General features: G+C 44.2%; 1 protein-coding gene across 1 annotated transcript in view; it reads left to right on the top strand.

The window, feature by feature from the left end:
• The window catches only part of LOC142493881 (cytochrome P450 2K1-like), a 164,461-nt gene that overhangs the window by 54,598 nt on the left and 89,227 nt on the right, over nt 1-20,636 (top strand). Inside the window, exon 4 of the mRNA XM_075598576.1 lies at nt 1,775-1,935. Coding sequence (XP_075454691.1) covers nt 1,775-1,935 — 161 coding nt within the window. The remainder of the gene's footprint in view (nt 1-1,774; nt 1,936-20,636) is intronic.

Below are 20,636 nucleotides of genomic sequence, written 5' to 3'. Positions count from 1 at the left end.
GCGTAGAAAAGAAGAGTAAGACAGCTTCACAGTTTAAGGCAGATGGCTTAGGCCGCGGTTATAGTGCACGCGACGGCGACACGATGGATGACGTCACCCGATGCCGTCGTCGCTAGCGAAAGTTGTATTTCGCTTTCCGGCGATGCCGCGGGCGACCAGGTCTTTGAATGGTTCAGAGGCTGTCACATGTGGTGACAGCCTCTGAAAAATTAAATTTGACCGGCTTCAAGAATTTGCCCCGCCAGCGTCGCCGGCAATACATTTGTTTTGCTGCGACGTCACGTCGCCGGCACTATAAGCGCAGCCTTACTGACAGCAAAGTCAGTAGCTGCTCAATTAAAATGTGTTAGGAAATGTGTTCTTTCTGAAGATTTCAAAAGACAACAAGATCCCTGTAATCTGACAGTGTATTAAATAATTTACTTGTATATGGTTCAGGAATAGTGTTTATTGTATTCATACTGTATTCCTCTTTTTAGTACAAAAAAAAGTTTAGAAATAAAATTGAGTGAATACATATCTTTAATTTCTAAAGAAGCAAAACGTAAACATAATACTGAAACCCATTAATAGGTTTCTAAAATTCCGATCATGGGAATCACCCCAATGAGACACAAGCAACTGACTTGTGAAAGACAAGAAAAAAACACAAGCAAAAAATGCAAAAAATATATTATTAGTCATAATAACCCCAATTCTCACTTTCATTACATCATAGGTAAAATGGGTGCAGCATCAGTGAGGGACAGACAGGAATAGAATCTCTATATACAGTAATCACCACCAATAATATTGGTGTTCTGCAGGTACATACTGTAAGGGGATTAGTCTGCTAAAGCCACCAACCCTTGACAAAGCTTTTGGACAAGTGAAATATATAGGGTTTGCTAGGTGGTGCATTTTCTAAACCAGAGGAGGTGCGAGAAGACTCGAGTTTATTGCAAAATGTCACCAGTGATGTCAGATACAGAGGAAAACAGTCTGGAAGAGAAAGGAGGAATACAAGTGAATGCGAGCGCCTGGAGCGCCACCATGTGCCGGCCAGTGCAGAACTCCATAGGCGGTCTACTCCCAAGAATGTCTGACTCACCTGTATACAATATCGATGATGACTATATACTCTTCTCTTGTCTGCGCCTCTGTGATGCTGCACTAATGTTACCTATGATGTATGTGTAAGTGAGAATTGGAGCTATTTTAGCTCACAATATATTTATTGCATTTTTCTAAAGAAGGCCATTCTTGTCTTTTTTTTCTTTGTCTTTCACGTATTTGGGGGTCCCATGGTAGGACTCGGATGGGTCGAGTAACCAAGCCTTACAAGACTAAGCACTGTAGCCTTTTTTTTATCATTCTATCTGGGACTTTAAGTTGAGCACGGAATTGTATGTGTTTGTGCTAGCAACAGACTTGTTGGAGTTTTTAGTTTTTATTTTACATCTGCATACAGGGGCAGCGGTATTTTGCTAAAACCTCATTATTGTCTCTCTTTACATTTTTATATTTTCACATGTGATGATGTGTAATGTATTATGGTAGTAATTATATTGTAAAAATTGAATACAGATATGGTTATTTTTATTAAATGACATAGAGTGAGAGAAGTCTATTTTTCATCACTGGGCACGGGGAGCATTGTCCACATATGATGAGACTACTTTTCATATTATATGTATATTACATTTGTAATATTTTATATTCTATACTTTATTGTTTATTTTATAACACTGTTCATTGTTTTTTTTAATGCTTATCATCAATCTTGCATTCATAGGAAAGCCGTTTGATAACACTATGATATTGAATGCAGCATTTGCCAATATAATTCTGGCAATTTTTCTTGGACATCGCATGGAATATGAAGATCCAACATTTCTGAGGCTCATAAATTTGACAACTGAAGTCTTTAGACATCTGGGATCTCCCATGGCTTTGGTAATTTGACTTAAGATTTTTCTGTCCTAACACTGTTTATTTTTCTAAAATCAAATTAAAAATGTAATTATCAAACCCAATCCTATCACTATCAATATAGAATCTGCCTCAAGGATGAATTATAAAGCAAGGTGTGGTCATTTTTCTTGTCATATTGAAAATCTATGAATTTAATTAGAAAATTATATTGAGGAGGAAGGAAAAGTTTAGTCTCGCAGAATTTTCCTTGAGACAGCAGTGAAACATCTTACACCATCAAATGATTTCTTACAGGTAAATTGTGACCCATGTCTATAGCCACTCCCGAATGCCTACGTTTTTGTAAATAATATGATGTCGCAATATACTGTACTGCAACACCTCTTGGTTTACATTATCTTTTGATAGTTAAACAGGAGCGTATTATTATTAGCATTTGATAAGGAGTTTAGGAATAACAAGCCAGATGAGGCTTAAAAAAATATTAACCGAAAGCCCTTTATAATTGTTTGCAGGCTTTAATGATATTGCTAGTATAAGTGACCAAAAGAAGCCACACACATGTTGTGCATTATTTAATCATCAGGACATAATTTTTTAAGCACAAATGGTGTATTGGGGCCCTGCGTGGACTTGTGTGGATATATATTGCAAGAAGATATCTGTACAGTATGTACAATGCATCGTTAGGGTATGAAAGATATAGATTTATCACTGTCAATTATGTACAGTGGCGACAACCTTTATTCTAACTCGGCTAGCTCCGCGAATTTCAGATTATCCCGGTTATGTGCGGTTTTGTGTCGTTTTCGCCCGGGGTGAATTGCGTTATTTTCTCGGCTGTGATTTAAGCATTTTATTCTCGCTGTCTGCAATACTGCAATGCCGTGTAAAAACTCATGGGGGCATTTGCGAGCTGTTGTCTTTGAAGTCGAGAAGCCGTCCCCTGGCGAGATGTATTTGCAGCAGAGAGAGATCCGCTGCTCTCTCTGCGCAAACATCGGCATATTAAAAATTATTTAAAATACATTTTTATTCATAGTGTAGATGTGCAGGGGGTCTCCGGAGCTGAACCGCATTGGTTTCAGGTCCGGTGAACCCCTGCTTCCAGAGATACAGGCCCCTTTATGGGGTGCCAGTATCCCTCTGCATTTAAAGGTCCCGATCACGTGACCGCAGAATGTAAACAAAGCAGAGGGATACCGGCACCCCCTAAAGGTGCCTGTATCTCGGGAAGCAGGGAGTCCCGGACTTAAAACCAAAGCGGTTCCGCTCCGGAGACCCTCTGCACATCTACAGTATGAATAAAACACCCATATCAATAAACAATCATTCCTTACCTTTGCGGCTATGTGCTATGGTAACGAAGCAGCATGAATGTATTTTTAATAATACTGTACAGTGAGCAGGGGGTTCCCTGAGCCACAAATCAATGCGGTTCATCTCAGGGGACCCCCTGCTCCTGCACAATATTATTAAAATACAGAAATGCTGCTTCATTACCATAGCTGATAGCTGATAGCCGCTAAGGCAATTGCCGCTAAGGCAATGAAGGGTTAAGGCATGTTTATTGGGGACATTTGCCCCCAATAAACATTGCAATAAACAACATACACCCCCTGTGTATTTAAAATACATAAACAACAATAAATACATTAAATACATATTTTTTTTTTTCCAACTTCAAAATTTTTATTGGGTTTCACAACAGGTACGTTATGCCACATCCCATAATAAAACAATTTGAAACCCCCCGAGGTTTACCCTGTTCGCTCTCACAATCAAGGGTAAAATCACTCAAAAGCAGTAAGGGACTTACAACATGCACTCACAAGACTAGACAAACCTGACTCACCTGACCAAAGACTAGACAACAGAGGAAAAAACAACAAGGAGGGAGAAGGAGGGGGGGTAGGGGGGGGGGAATGGACTACCACCGTGTTCTTCGGTAGTGGGAGGTCTGCTTTTGGTCCGTGCTGCGCCCTTCTTTGAGACACCTGACGACTCCTCCTCTTGGTTCTGGATTTAATAGTCGAGGGGATCCTACCTGTTACGTGCCTATGTTATAGTATGTTCCGCTCCGTCACCAGAGAACGCACTTGTACTTATTATTGCAAAATTGTGCTGGCATCTACCCCGGGGATGTCGGATTGGGTGAGCCATGGCTCCCACACTTTTAAGAAATTTCGGCCAGAGTCGTTGACCCAGCTAGTCAACTGTTCCATCTGGCAAACTTGCCATAATCTGTTTCGAATTTTGGGGAAGACTGGTGGATCTTGCTGTATCCACACTGCTGCGATCTCGCACCTAGTGGCTGTGGCCATATGTGCCACCAATTTGTGTGCCGATTTTGGCAGCCCCCGGGCCCGTCTGCCCAGTAAGAACAGCCACGGGTCCAGGGGAACCTCCAAATCGAGGATACCTTGTGCCCAAGCTCTAATGTTCTCCCAAATCGGGAGTACCTTCGGGCAGGACCACAGCATGTGGACTAGGTCTGCTGATTCCCCGCACTGTTTTGGGCAGAGCGGGGAATACCCGCTGACGAATTTAGACAGACGTAATGGGGTGTGATACCAGCGCATCATGACTTTATATGCGTTCTCTTTTAACGTTGAGCAGATGGAGCTTTTGGCCGCCGCCTGCAAGATCCACTCCCAGTCTTTGTCCTCTAAAGTCTCCCCTAGGTCTGTCTCCCATTTAGTCATGTAGTTCAGTTTGTCGACGTCAGGTCCACTTGGACAGATCACTTCCCGGTATAATCTAGAGGTAAGTCCCCGTGTGTCCGTTGCTCTGGAACACAGCTGCTCAAAATTGGTCCTAGCTGGTCTAATTGGAAATTTGTTATAGAATGCTCTTATCTGAAGGTAGCGGAATAATTCAGTGTTTGGAAGGCCTTTTTCTGATTTGACGTGTTCGAATGTTTTAATATCCTGGGGCCCCTTCAGATTCATTAATCGCTTATATCCCGACTGTATCCAAATTTTAAAGTGCCGCCCTCCGGCCATCCCCGGGGCGAAATCTGGGTTATCGAATAGCGGGGTCATCAAGGAGTGTTTTGTCGTTAGTTTATGTTTAAGTTTGGAACTCCTCCACACCGCCAGAGAGTTCACCATGGTCCGTAGCAGCACTCCCACTGTGTTGTCGCAGCGTTTTGGCAGCCAAATTAAATTATTCAACTCTATTGGAGCACAGCAGGTTTTCTCCAGTGCCACCCATCTCCGCAGGGACGGGTCAAGGTGCCACTGGACAATCTGACCTAATCTTGCTGCTTTGTAATATGCCATCAAGCAAGGTACCGCTAGTCCCCCTCTAATCGTGGGCCTGGTTAGTATACTCTTAGCAATTCGTGGACTCTTCTTGTGCCAAATGAATTTCATGATCTTTGACTGTAAGGCGAGGATATCTGCCCGCACCAATGGTATTGGCAGGGCCTGGAACAGGTAAAGCACCCTTGGCAGGAGATTCATCTTAATGCTATGAATTCGTCCAAACCAGGAAATTCCAAACCCCGCCCACACCCTCAGGTCCTCTCTTAAAGCTTGGAATAATTTGGGATAATTTGCTTTGTATAATGAGTCATATGTCTTGGTAATTTGGATACCTAAGTATTTGATAGAGGAGGCTTGCCATTTAAAATTAAAATTTAGTTCAAGTAATTTCTCCATTGGGCGCGGGAGACTAATATTTAGGGCTTCAGACTTCGTCTGGTTAATTTTGAACCCGGAAATGAGGCTGAACGCTCCCAGAATCTCAAAGACATTGGGCAGGGAAGTGAGCGGCTTCGACAGGGTCAGTATCACGTCATCAGCGTATAATGCCACTTTATGGGATTGGTCCCCTACGTCTATCCCTGATATATCTGGGCTTAGGCGAATATGAGCCGCCAGGGGTTCTATACATAATGCAAACAGCAGAGGGGACAGGGGGCACCCCTGTCGCGTCCCGCTACAGATGTTAAATTGCTCCGATGGGAAGCCCTGGTGGCGCACCCTAGCTGTGGGGCCTTTATACAGGGCCAAGATGGCTTCTAGGAGGCGTCCCTCGAAACCGAATGCTCCTAGTACTGCCCTCAGATAGGACCAATCGATCCTATCGAAGGCCTTCTCAGCATCCAGACTCAACAGCATAGACGGGATATTCTTTTTATTGGCCAGATCGATCAAATCTATGATCCGTCTTGTGTTGTCTGCCGCCTGCCTTCCTCCAATAAATCCCACCTGATCCGGGTGGATTAGCCCTGGTAGGACAATGCCCACCCTGTTAGCTAGTAGTTTAGAGAATATTTTCACATCGGAATTAATCAGGGATATGGGCCGATAGCTCTTACAGTCTACCGGGTCCTTACCTGGCTTGTGGATCAGGGAGATTGAGGCCTGGAGCATCTGGGATGGAAAGGAGCCCCCCGCTAGAATTTCGTTAAATAATTTTAGAAGCTGTGGCGCTAGTATTTTCAGGAATTTTTTGTAATATAAATTTGAAAAACCATCTGGTCCCGGAGCTTTGGCTGGTTTAAGGGCCTTTATAACCTCTGACAATTCTTCAAATGTAAAGTCACTCTGTAGTGCCTCCCTTTCTGCCCTGCTCAATTTGGGAAGGCGTGCCTCTTTTAGGAACTTCTGGGTTTTTTCTCCTATTTTCTGTGTGTGGCTGACCTTATCTCCATCATAGAGAACTTCATAGAAATTTTTAAATTCCGCGACAATTCTTCTAGGGTCGGAGGTAAGGTCCCCCCCCTTGGTGCGGATGGAGGAGATACTATAATTAGGGAGTTTGTTACGTAATTTATTGGCAAGTAAGGTATCTGGCTTGTTGGCTTTGTCGTAAAACTTACGCTTGGACCACGCCAACTCCCTCTCGGCTCTGGAGTTTAGCAACAAATTGAGTCTAGTTTTAGTGTCAGAGAGTTCCTTTAGGGTAGCGCCCTGTTTATTGAGACTATGAAGTGCGGAGAGGTGTGCTAGTCTCTCTCGCAAATCTTTTATCTGGGACTCCTTAGCTCTTTTGGTTTGTGCTGCTAAATTCATTAGGAGTCCCCTCATGGTCGCCTTATGGGCCTCCCAAAGAGTAGAGTGGGAAGATACGCTCCCTGTATTGATTTCGAAATATTCCTCAATTTTATCTCCTATCGCCCGCTCCGATGTTGGATTTTTTAACAGCAGCTCGTTTAATTTCCAGTTCGCCCCCGGTCTGTCCAGCAGCCGCAAAGCACATCGCAGCTCAATTGGTGCGTGGTCTGACCATGAAATATCATGGATCCCAGAATGGGAGACCATGGAGACCGCTTTGTTAGAGACCAGGAAGTAATCTATCCTACTGTATCTGTTATGGGGGTGTGAGTAGAAAGTGTATGCTCTTTCCGAGGGGTGATGTTCCCTCCAAATGTCAATTAACTGGCAATCGCGGAGCCCTTGATGTATAGTTAGTACGTCTTGTTTCTGTGGTAAGTTAGTCCCCGTGCATCTGTCCAAGTCTGGGTCTAGGGTGCGGTTCATGTCTCCTGCCAGGAATATACAACCTATTGCCACCTTGTGTAGTTTATCAAAAAATGATGTGAAGAATTGCGGTGTCTGTTCGCAGGGGGCATAGATTGAGCTCAAAGTGACCTCTTGGTTGTTAATTGTGCCCGTGACGATAACATAGCGTCCATCTACATCTTTATATGTTTTAACTACCTGGAAGGGCACTCTGCGGTGGATTAGTATTGCCACTCCTCTTTTCTTAACTTTCGCAGAGGACATGAACATTGTCCTATAGTGCCTGTCCAGGTAGTTGGGGTGATTCGACTTGGAGAAGTGTGTCTCCTGAACGAATACTATATCCGCTTTTTTGCGAACATAGTCCCTGAATGCAATTCTGCGCTTTATTGGGTTGTTGAATCCCTTGACATTATGGGAAATAAAGATCAAATCGTTACTCATCCTTGACTTGGACTGAACCTGCAGCAGGGGGGCGGTGGAGGCGTATGTTTCGCCAGGAACCGAGACTGAGGAAGAGCCGTCTCCGACCTGTAGCACTCACGCTGATCTTTGGATGGTGGGTCCTGTGGGTTGGGGGGAAACAATAGGGAAACATGGGGAAAGACACACATAGAACAAAAAACAATTAGTGTCCTCCGAGCTGTGGCCCCGCCACCTTGGCTCAGATTCCATTGCCTTTGGGGGCTGGGCACCTGCCACTGGGCCCTCTCCGATGTTATCTCACTTCGTGAACCCCCTCCCTCCCAAAGGACTTCGCTGGGATAACCCCTTCCCAGCCCCTGGCCCATGCGGACCGCAGAGCAGGCAGAGATCCCTCAGCTCCCGCCCCGCTCCTAAACCAAAAACTTGCACAATACCTATATAACTTATAACTTATAACTCCTGGGTTTATCGCTAACCACAGTATTAAGTGCTACCGCTTGCGTCCTTGCCCTTTATTTCCCTAACTGGACGGGTGGCCTCTTTATCTTCCACCTCTCTTAGAGAACGTTCTTTAGTGTACTATCTCTCCCTTCTATTTTCTCTTCGGACTCCCTTCCCTGACGAACTCTTTACTAACCTTTTCCATTTCCCTGTATCTCATTGACTTGCTATTGCCCTCTCAATACTTCCTCTCCCTTCTTCCCTCTGGTATAACCACTTGTCCTTACCCTCCTCCCTCCCGTCCCTCTTCTCTACTGCTACTCCACTTGCTTCTTCCATCTGTCTCCTTCCTGTTTCCATCCCTTCCCTTATGCCTTCCTCTTGCCCCACCCCGCTTACTCCCTTACCTCTTCCACCCTCTCTGCCTCCCCCCGGCTATATCTGCCTTCTTATATGCTCCACCTACCTTACCCTTATTCTATCCTGCCTTCCGCCGCTGATCTTAACTTCCCTCCCTTATAGCCCTGTGTGGGACTCCTTTCCCCCCCCCTCTTAGGCCTTCCACCCTTGGGTACCCTCCCGGGGTGTGTCCGCTGGGCCTTCTTCGTTCCGGCGGTGTGTCGCTTGCAGCTGCTGCTGCCCCTGCAGTTGCGGCGCTTGAGACCGGCGAAAATTGAAAATCCCGCCAGGCCGGGTCGCCCGCGTGACGCACGTCGCCGCCTCCTGACGTCCTTAGGATCTTTCTGCCTCCTCCAAGATGGCCGCCCACGCACTTCCTCTACTGGCGCCCGGACATCCGGCCGCCGCCATTTTGGGAGCGTCTTTCGTCCAGAACGGCTGTGTTCGCGCTCTCCTCCAGGTTGATGGTGGTTTCCTGCTCCTGCGTTCCACGCTGGGTTTTTCTCTCACCTCGTGGGTGCCTCCATCTTTGGGCCTCCTGTTTCTCTCGTCCAGGTGAGTACCGCGTCTTTTACAGGTGGGAAAACGAGGATTTTTGCCCCTCCAGCTGGAACCTTAAATCAAGCACGATCTTGTTGTAATGTAAGCGGGCTTAAGTCCGTAGCGATATAACAGGGAACTTAAAACTGATAACTGGGAAACTTAATACCCCAACACTGAGGATTATTTAGAGAGACTTTGCCTTGTTGCAACTCATCTTTTATTCCGTGGAGACCGGGGTGCTTGTCCCGCTGTTGCCCAGCTGGGGCCCGGGATCTCCTCTTCTTCTTCCACCGGCACTGGCGGGGTCCCCTTGAGGCCTAATTTCTGGAGGAACACCACTCCCTCCCCAATCTCCTTCATGTGAAGGGCCCGTCCATTTTTGCTGGTAGACAAACCAAAAGGGAAAGTCCAACGGTATCGGACGTTGTTGTCCCTCAGCACTTTTGTGATTGGGAGCAGGGCCCTGCGGCGCAGCAAGGTTAGGGGGGATAAGTCCTGGAAGATGAGCAATTTTGCTCCTTCAAATTCAATTGTAGGGGTGGCGCGGGACTTTTGGAGGATGGCCTCCCTGGTCTTGTAGAAGTGCAGCCGCGCTATGATATCCCGCGGTTGATCTGACTGCGTCGGCCTCGTTCTCAGGGCTCTATGGCAGCGATCCATCTCCAGTCTTTCCCTGGGGGTATCCGGCAGCAATTCCCCCATCCATCTCAGGACAAATTCCTCGCAATCCCCCACTTCTTCAGGGACCCCCCGTATCCTTATATTATTGCGACGCTCCCGATTTTCTGCGTCTTCCTGCTTTTCTTTCAGGTCATTAATTTGGATCTGCATCTCTGATGTTTTTTTTGCATTGCTTTTGGTTGCAGTGGTAACGATGTCAAGTTGGGTCTCAACTCGACCTGTGCGCTCTCCCAGGCTACAGATTTCCCTCCCCTGCTCTTTAATTTCTGCTTGCAAGAGGGTTTTTAGGTCGGTATATAAACGATTGAAATCGCCAAGCCTAACTGGCCTGTCTTCAGCGTTCTCGCCGTCCTCCTTCTCTCCCTCCCGTTCCGAATCAGAGCCCTGATTTGAATTCGGCGCCATTATGGCCTCCGCCGCGCTGCTCCTTGCGCTGTTAAAATATAGCGGGAGCCCCTTTGCTTTCGGCGTTTTTGTTGCCCGTTTTGACATCCTGGTAGTTTAGTAGAGTTATGGTAGTTAAATTCTAGCAGTTCAGTATAGAGTGAAGGTATTTTAATTCTTTATATTATGAGCGGGGCATGGAGCACTGGAATCATGCATCCATACTCACTGCCATCGCGCATGCGCCCGTCTAAATACATATTTTTAACATAACTGTTCCCTTTTGGTTATAACCCCACCTCCTCGACGGTAATCTGTGTAAGGCCCCCTCCCCCTAATTTGTCTGTTAAATCTCCCTGCCTGTGTTCCTGTGTTCCCACAGTTTATGTAAATGTGGGGAGGGGGATCCCGATGTGCATATAATGCAGCGCCTCACTGCCAATGGCCCACCCCGTGAGGCCTAACCACCCTCACCCACTACCCACAAGAGAGGCCTACCCACATACCATTGCCCCCGCCACGCACCCATCCTGTTCATGTCCCCTCCGCTGCTGCAAAACAGACACAAAAATGAAAACATCCAAAGTAATGTCCCCTAACCCCTTAATCACCATAGCCGTTATTAACCCCTACAGTCATTAAGGGGTTAACCCACCCTCACCCACAACTCAGGACGCCTACATACCCTCCCACACTAACCCCCCACCCCGTGAGGCCTAACCACCCTCACCCACTACCCACAAGGGAGGCCTACCCACATACCGTTGGGGAACCCCCCCCCCCGCACCCCCAGTAACCACAATAAAAACAATACAGTGACCCACAATAAACATCATATATTTATTAAATACATTACCCACCCCCTGTGCCCCCCCATAAATACAAGATTTATCCTTTTACAAACAGGATTCATAATGCAGCCCCACGCAAGTCCCCGGTGGGCTGGCGGGGCACCTGACAGACCTACAGGGTACCAGTAGCCCTTTTCAAACAGGTTCTGGAGGCCTGCTGGTGGGTCCCGCCAAGCGCCATGGCCCCCAGGTGGTCTCCTTGGGTCACTGTAGGCCACAATTGGGTCCCCACAGTAGGCCCAAGGAAGTCTGGGACCCCCGGGTCAGACCCACAGGTGTCTGCGGGGCCTCGGGTGGTTCCCACGGGGATCTGGGGAACTCATGAGTACTCACTACGGGTCTGCGGTGCCCCCACAGAAGTGGGACCACAGCTTCATCCCCGCATCTATGGGTCGGCGGTGCCCCCACAGATGTGAGGCCACCGCTTCATCCCCACAGACTACGGGTCCGCGGTGCCCCCACAGATGTGAGGCCAACGCTTCATCCCCGCATGTGTCACCCGTGGAACCACCAGCCTGATAGCCGTGAGATACCCGAGGAGACCCGCAGGTGGTCTCCAGAGGTCCCACGCAGAACAACGGAACAAACCCTGAATGTAAAAAAAATAAACCTGGCCTATTCATTCAATACATACACCCCCCCCCAACACCTACAGTACAATAATGTGCAAAATAACAATTATCCAGATATTGATAATAGATTAATTGCCCATTATTAAAAACATTAACTAGCATATTCAAATACATAAAGTACTACTGACCTCATCAATAAGAAGTCTCCGTCGCCAGCAACATCCTTGTATTGCCCACAAAATACATAGCCAATACAAAGCCAATACATTGCAAGTACATTCAGATATCAATTAACCCCTTAAACACCTTATCAGATTATAACCGCAAAGGTAATTAAGGGGTTAAGCCACACTGGCTCGATACCCACCCTTCACCCATGAATTTGTACAGTTGCTTCATCATACAACTATATATATATATATATATATATATATATATATATATATATATATATATACACACAGAGAGAGAGAGAGAGAGAGAGAGAGAGAGAGAGAGAGAGAGAGATACATACACATGATGAACCAATATACAAATAAATGTAGAAGGGTTATCAAAACCATACTATACTACAAATAACACTTCTCCATACAGACACACTACATTAAAATTAATTTCCTTTAATAATCCTAACTGATCTTACAATCTAAATCATCAAATGCCAATGAAAAACCTCACATTCCAATCAATACATTGCATTTACATTGTATATATGATGCATGAAATCTATGCACCATATACATTCTGCAAATGAATGTTAACTATATCATTGCAAGCAAAATAAAAATACCTCCAAACAAGTAAACTATTTTAACCAATCAAGTAGACAAAAATCAATTAGCATTCATTATTTACATCCCTAAACAATTGACAGTCCATCCCGAACAACATATCATACCTTATGCCTAAAGAGACTCAAAAAAATGTATTAGTGGAATACAATACTTATTAATTGTTTTATTACCAATAGATGGTCCTTAATTTGTTCCTTTGAACTACTGATAGTCATAAGTCATCCCATAAGTGTTTCATAGGGAGATAATTTATACCTAAGAACAAATTCTTGTATCAATGTGTTTACTACTGTCTTAACATCAGCATATAGACAGAGGTATCTCCTATTAATGCTCCTCATATTTAAAACTAAGCAGCTAATGTTGACTTGACTGTACTACAATCTAAATTCCTAAGACTTTGGGCCTCAGCCATTGTCAAACCAATTGCTTCCATAATCAACTCTATCCTGTCTGCAGGCCATATCTCTAAGACCTGGAAAACTACCAGAGCTGTCCCAATCTTCAAAAGTGGGGACAAAAACACTGTCTCAAACTACAGACCAATATCTCTTCTCCCAATACACACTTGCTCTCATTCATGCCTCACTGTCATCTCCTCCGATGCAAATGGTATCAACCTTTTCATAAAATACTAACTAACCTTAAAACTTGCCCCACAAATTAAACATCCCAAATAGCCTGCACTCATGGCTATTATTTCACACACAGTCACTCCTACCACACCCATTGTGGCCAAGCACTGCCATCTACAGCACTTATTCCCTCACCTGCTATCTCTGTAAATTTCCCTTAAACCTTAGATTGTAAGCTCTTAAGAGCAGGGATTTCCTTTCATATTGTCTGATTTTGCTGCACTTACTATTCTATTATAATTCCCTCTACTGTATTCTTTATGAAGTGCTGAGAACATTTTTGACTCTATATATATAAAGTCATACACTGCAATACACTACTATCCAAAGTCATGGACAAAAATGTGTTCACTCCCAATTAAACAATTACTATACTAAGACAAATGCCCCAAGCCAATTCCAGTCAATCCTCCACCCCAAACACTCCATTGTAACTATTCTGCTAAAAATATGAAATGCTTTGCATATAATATATACCCTGCTCACTTATGTAACTGTATTTGCAACTAGGTATCACCTGTCCTTTAACTCTATACCTAGAACATATCCAAAAACGAGAGGTGACTCCCAATGCACCACTTTGGCAAAACATTCTACAAATATTTTAACAATAACTACTGCTTATAATAAAATAGAACACCTATGGAAAAAATAAATGGTTAGAAGTTATAAAATATATAACATATTCATATAATAGTCAAATGCTTTTGTATAGGACTTCACACTAAATTTCTTGTAATATAATCTCTTTGCACAGTGCCGAACACACTGACAGCGTTATTATTTTTTAAAGACACTCAGAGAAAAATTTCAGAGCTTGTTTATCTTGGGCAATTTGCCAGCCCGGGCGTTTCGCCAAAAAAGACCTTGAGTGCAAAGCAGATAACAAAACAGTTTCTCCATCTTCTAAATATTAATTACTGGATTGAAACTTCAGCTCAAAGTTAAAAATGGAGCTCTCTACACAGCAATAAAATCAAAAAAATGTATGGCCTCTCAAAAATAAAAATATGGCCTCTCAAAAATAAAAATATGACCTTTCAAAAATAAAAATATGGCCTCTCAAAAAATAAAAATGGGACAATGAACTAAACTGAGGTTAGATCAACTTATGAACACACCCTATATAATTTAAACAATACGTGCAAGCTTAAAATCTCTCCAACATATCCTAATCCTATAGAAATGCAATTGACATGTTTTTACTGGTTTACACACAATACAGAAACCACAATACAGACACACAAAAACATAGACACTAACTTCTCTCCTACACAGCGAATCAGCTTCTCATATAAATAACCTGCTTTTATTCTCTTTCTAGTTGCCATTAGAACAGAAGGAAAAATAATATTTTCTGGTTTAAAAGACCCACTCGTGTGGCCAGAACGAACAAACCTTTCAAATCAGATTCTTTTTCTTCTACTCTCTCTCTTAGGGCTGCTCTGCAATTACTGGCAACATGTCCTACCTTTTTACACTTATAACACTTTATGTCCCTTCCAAACAATATACACACAGTCTCTAATTTTATCCCAATTTCTGCATATAAACCCGTCATAAAAATAACCCTCAATATCTACTTCCTCAACAACACATATGCCTTAATTATCTATCGGCAAATTCACTTGCTATTTCTTTCTTATTCACTTTCTTTTTCACTTGTTATTATATTAACTTCTGTCCTGGCAATGGTAAAAATTAATGCAGCGGGACCCTTCTGTCCCTCAACATAATTCTTTTGACCCATATTAACGTAAGGTATGTTTCCCTGTGGGATTCAAAAACACACGAGACGGCGCTCCCTGAGCTTATCAATCCCACAGAAAAAGACCCCTCTTTCATTTAAACATCTGCGCAATTAGTTGATAATAGTACAAACAGTGCCATTCACTGGCCAACAAAATATATTTATATTGTCTCTTTTCGTTCTCTGTATTCATTCTTTATTATCTTTGTCTGCAGACACACAATCCTTTAAGAAATTTTTGGTTTCCCATGATTCCCTGTTACAGAAATCAAATTTAATTGACCTGTACAATACTTCTTCGGTTACAGAAATCAAATTTAATTGACCTGTACAATACTTCGGCTACAGCAATCAACTGTTAATTGACCTGTACAATTTAGCGTTACAATAATCAGTGCAAGCTGATTACGTACAAATCTTTTGGCATGTTATTGTTCTGAATAGTGTAAATATGCAGATAAGGACCTGTCACAAGACTGTTCCCCAATCACATTTTCTCACCATAACTATACCAAAGAAAAACTTGAATCACTTCAGCGGGTCCAACCCAGTCCTGATAAACCTTTTATTTTTATAACATGGATACAGATAAGACTTTCTAACCAGATATCCATGAACTCACTTGGTATGTAAATGACAAAACAGAGCAAATGTACAATCAGGGACCCGTCCTGCTCAGACAACAAAAATATTAACACAACCCAGGACGGTCTGAAAACAATCCCTTTAAGCACAAAAACACTCACCCTCATCACCAAAACACCAAAACCTTTAACGGGACTCTTACCTTAGCCCCTAACAACTCTTAACAACTCTTACACTTTAAAATGAATACAGGAACAGAGAATAATAAATTCACGTGAAACTGCTAGGGATTCTTACTCGTCACATCAGATAAGACATCGTTCAAAAATCAGCTCCACGCACCACTCAAAACAATTTAATCAGGCTGTTTGTCTAAAAAATGCAGGTAGCCTTACCTTGATTCATATGAGCGCTCAGGTTTGAGTGATGGAGGAGTGATTCATCCGGGTGCTCGATTCCGATGATATTGAGTCCCTATTTCGGAATGCGCCATCTGTGAAAAGCGTAAATAAAAAACACAGTCTGAGGTTATTTTGAAACAGAATAACACGTGAATTTATTCAAGTCAAGTGCACAACGGAGACAGCTTCAATACAAAAGCTCTCCAAACAATAAACATGGTATGCCATATATTTATACTCTAAATCCTAAAGCTCCACCCCTTTATGGGGGGCTTGCACGTCACTAAATATTACCTCATTTTGTAATACATAACAATACTAAAGCTGATGTCATTTTGTAATACATAATAATATTGTATAACTGCCTGTCAGCTAGAAACCATTCTGGGGTTAAATGGGATGTGCCTATCCTACCACCTGGCATTTGTGTGAGATCTAGTTTCACTGCAAGAATCTAAGTTTATCTCATGGGTTCTCATAACTTTTAGCCTGTTTACACTTTCAATTTGAAGCTGATTGGATGAGGAAGGGTCAATAAATTTAGCTAGGAGCGAAAAAATTCCATTCCTGTTTCACACATTTGTTTATACAGAAATGTAACACAGAAATTAAGACTCACAGAGACAAGACAAGATGGCGGATTGAAATATTCACACAAAATGGCTTCATCCTAAATGCTGTTATGTTGTTATGCCAGACCCCCTAATATCTCATCTTTGTCAGATCGTTCATCATATATCATATATATATATCTCTCTGTGTATATATATATATATATATATATATATATATATATATATATATATTGTGACAAACGGCTTACTCCGGGGCTCCGCCGCCTGTCCGGGACTATTAGAACACGGTCTTTTAGGGTAGGTTAAATGATGAGGCGTCATGTGCTGCTCCTTTAAACAGGCTATGCCTGGTTTATTCAGTCCCAGGCACTGAGACTGCCACAGTGCATACAACAGAAACATATCAAAACAAAAAGCTGCTCACCTGAGCGATAACTTAACTTAGATTTTCCCTAACTCAGGGTGGAAGTGGCTTTTCCACTTCTAACAACAAAACAAGGTACTTTTCAGTTTTAGACAAAAAGGAACAGAATCATTTAACCTGTTTGGGGAGAGGCTTTTACCCTCTCTGCTTCCAGCAGCCTTCCTGTCTTCAGGCTCTTGGGGAGAGGGGAGAGGAAACATGAAATCAGTCTTACATACCTGATTTCTAATTAGCATGACAGGTGACAGAAATCAGGCAGCAGACAAACTCTGGTCTGGATCTCTCATCCCTCAGTTCCAGCGCTTGCCAAACTGTGGGATGGAGTGCATGTATTATAAGGCTGCACTCCCAGGCCAAACAGGATAGAAACTGTTTAGTATCCTGGGAGCCCTATATATGGAATTTATTACCATCCCCTGGTTTCTGTCACAATATACTGAATATATATATATATATTTAGTTGCATGATGAAGCCACTGTACAAATTCATGGGTGAAGGGTGGGTATCGGGCCAGTGTGGCTTAATCCATTAATTACCTTTGCGGTTATTATCCGATAAGGTGTTTAAGGGGTTTATTGATATCTGAATGTACTTGCAATGTATTGGCTTTGTATTGGCTATGTATTTTGTGGGCAAGACAAAGATGTTGCTAGCGATGGAGACTTCTAATTGATGCGGTCAGTAGTACTTTATTTATTTGAATATCCTAGTTAATGTTTTTAATAATGGCCAATTAATCTATTATCCATATCTGGATAATAGTTATTTTGCACATTATTGTACTGTAGGTGATGGGGGGGGGGGGGGTGCATGTATTAAATGTATAGGCCAGGTTTATTTTTTTTACATTCAGGGTTTGTTCCGTGGTTCTGCGTGGGACCTCTGGAGACCACCTGCGGGTCTCCTCAGGTATCTCACAGGTATCAGGCTGGTGGTTCCACGGGTGACACATGCGGGGATGAAGCGGTGGCCTCACATCTGTGGGGGCACCGCCGACCCATAGGTGCGGGGATGAAGCGGTGGCCTCACTTCTGTGGGGGCACCGCGGACCCGTAGTGAGCACTCGTGAGTTCCCTAGACCCCCGTGGGAACCACCCGAGGCCCCGCAGACACCTGTGGGTCTGACCTGGGGCTCCCAGACATTCTTGGGCCTACCGTGGGGACCCAATTGTGGCCTACGGTGTCCCAAGGAGACCACCTGGGGGCCATGGCGCTTGGCGGGACCCACCAGCAGGCCTACAGAACTTGTTTGAAAAGGGCTGCTGGTACCCTGTAGGTCTGTCAGGTGCCCCGCCAGCCCACTGGGGACTCGCGTGGGACTGCGTTATGAGTCCTGTTTGTAAAAGGATAAATCTTGTATTTATGGGGGGGCACAGGGGGTTGGTAATGTATTTAATAAATAGAATGATGCTTATTGTGGAGCTGTGTATTGTTTTTATTGTGGATACTGGGGGTGGGGGGGGTATTTTCCCCAATGGTATGTGGGTAGGCCACCCTTGTGGGTAGTTGGTGAGGGTGGTTAGGCCTCACGGGGTGGGGAGTTAGTGTGGTAGGGTATGTAGGCGTCCCGATTAGTGGGTGAGGGTGGGTTAACCCCTTAATGACTGTAGCGGTTAATAACCGCTATGGTGATTAAGGGGTTAAGGGACATTACATTGGATGTTTTAATTTTTGTGTCTATTTTTGCAGCAGCGGAGGGGGCATGAACAGGATGGGGTTGTGGGGGGAGGGGCAACGGTATGTGGGTAGGCCTCCCTTGTGGGTAGTGGGTGAGGGTGGTTAGGCCTCACGGGGTGGGCCATTGGCAGTGAGGCGCTGCATTATATGCACATTGGGATCCCCCTCCCCCTCCCCCTCCCCACATTTACATAAACTGCACTCACAGGAACACAGGCAGGGAGATTTAACAGACAAATTAGGGGGAGCGGGCCTTACACAGATTACCGTCAAGGAGGTGGGGTTATAACCAAAAGGGAACAGTTTGTTAAAAATATGTATTTAATGTATTTATTGTTGTTTATGTTTTTTAAATACACAGGGGGTGTATGTTGTTTATTGCAATGTTTATTGGGGGCAAATGTCCCCAATAAACATGCTATTCTGCCTTAACCCTTAATTGCCTTAGCGGCTATCATCTATGGTAATGAAGCAGCATTTCTGTATTTTAATAATATTGTGCAGGAGCAGGGGGTCCCCTGAGCTGAACCGCATTGACTTGTGGCTCAGGGAACCCCCTGCATACAGTAAAATATTATTAAAAATACATTCATGCTGCTTCGTTACCATAGCACATAGCCGCAAAGGTAAGGAATGATTGTTTATTGATATGGGTGTTTTATTCATACTGTAGATGTGCAGAGGGTCTCCGGAGCGGAACCGCTTTGGTTTTAGGTCCGGGACCCCCTGCTTCCCGAGATACAGGCCCCTTTAGGGGGTGCCGGTATCCCTCTGCTTTGTTTACATTCCGCGGTCACGTGCTCGGAAACCTTTAAATGCAGAGGGATACCGGCACCCCATAAAGGGGCCTGTATCTCGGGAAGCAGTGGGTCCCCGGACCTGAAACCTAAGCGGTTCAGCTCCGGAGACCCCCTGCACATCTACACTATGAATAAAAATGTATTTTAAATAATTTTTAATGTGCCGATGTTTGCTCAGAGAGAGCAGCGGATCTCTCTCTGCTGCAAACACATCTCGACCCCGCCGGCCTATAGTATCATTGATGTGCATATACAGTATGTGTATGTTAGGGGTTATAGGGGTTGTTGTTATATATATATATATATATATATATTTATTTATATTCATGTATTTATTTATTTATTTATTTATTTAGATTTATTTATTTATTGTGGGGCTGCTGTGTGTGAATATTTTTTATTGTGGGTAGCGGGGGTGGGTGAAGGGGGTATTAGCCCCAACGGTGCTTGTTTAGGGCTTGCGGGGGGGTAGCGGGAGGGGTTAACCCCTTCATGACCGTATCGGTATTAACTGCTACGGTCGTGAAGAGGTTAAGTGCACCCGCAACACCCCCGCAAGTCCTAAACTCACACCAAGGGCCAAATACCCCCTTCACCCATCCCCGCTACCCACAATAAAGCGGGCACGGTGGGTGAACCCCTTCATTGCCTTATCGGTTAGCCGCTAAGGTAATGAAGTGGGCTGTACATGCATTTTTCCTGCCTCGGATGCATGCCGGGGGCCTCCGGTGCTGAAATTCCTGGGTATCAGCTCTGGAGCCCCCCTGCATCAATCCAAGCCAGGAAAAGGCCTGATTTTTCTCATTTTTAACGAAACACCTGCAAGTCGACACATTACTGAAGCGCATGCGCATTACAATTCATGAATTTCTGCCATCTGGCGGACACGCGAAACATTGCAGCCTATTAAATCCTGAACCATTTTCAATAAACACATCAACCGCGCGTCAGCCGGGCATAACCCGTGGCTGGGAACGCAAAAGGAACGCGGCATGCTCCGGGTGAACAGCGTCGCATTAGAGGAACAAGCCAGGGAAAAAACGGTGATTTGTTAGAATAAAAGCTGCCGCAGCAGTATGACTACTCCTTTTGCCAGAAATTTCGACATGCATGATCAGCCTGGCAGGTAGGCGAGTAGAGACAGAGCTGCTGCTGTATTGTACAATGACAGTTTTGCTGATGACAAACAATCTGCAAATGTATGCATGAGTGCTCATTACTGTATGTGGGGATCTCACTCTGCATTTAAATATGTGATGCATTATTTAGATGACTTCCTTTTTCTTAGTCCGGATGGCACTGATGTTTA

Source organism: Ascaphus truei, chromosome 4 (genome assembly GCF_040206685.1).
Source record: "Ascaphus truei isolate aAscTru1 chromosome 4, aAscTru1.hap1, whole genome shotgun sequence".
NCBI lineage: Eukaryota > Metazoa > Chordata > Amphibia > Anura > Ascaphidae > Ascaphus > Ascaphus truei.
The sequence above is the reverse complement of the archived record's forward strand: the minus strand, read 5'-3'. Positions and strand labels throughout refer to the sequence as shown.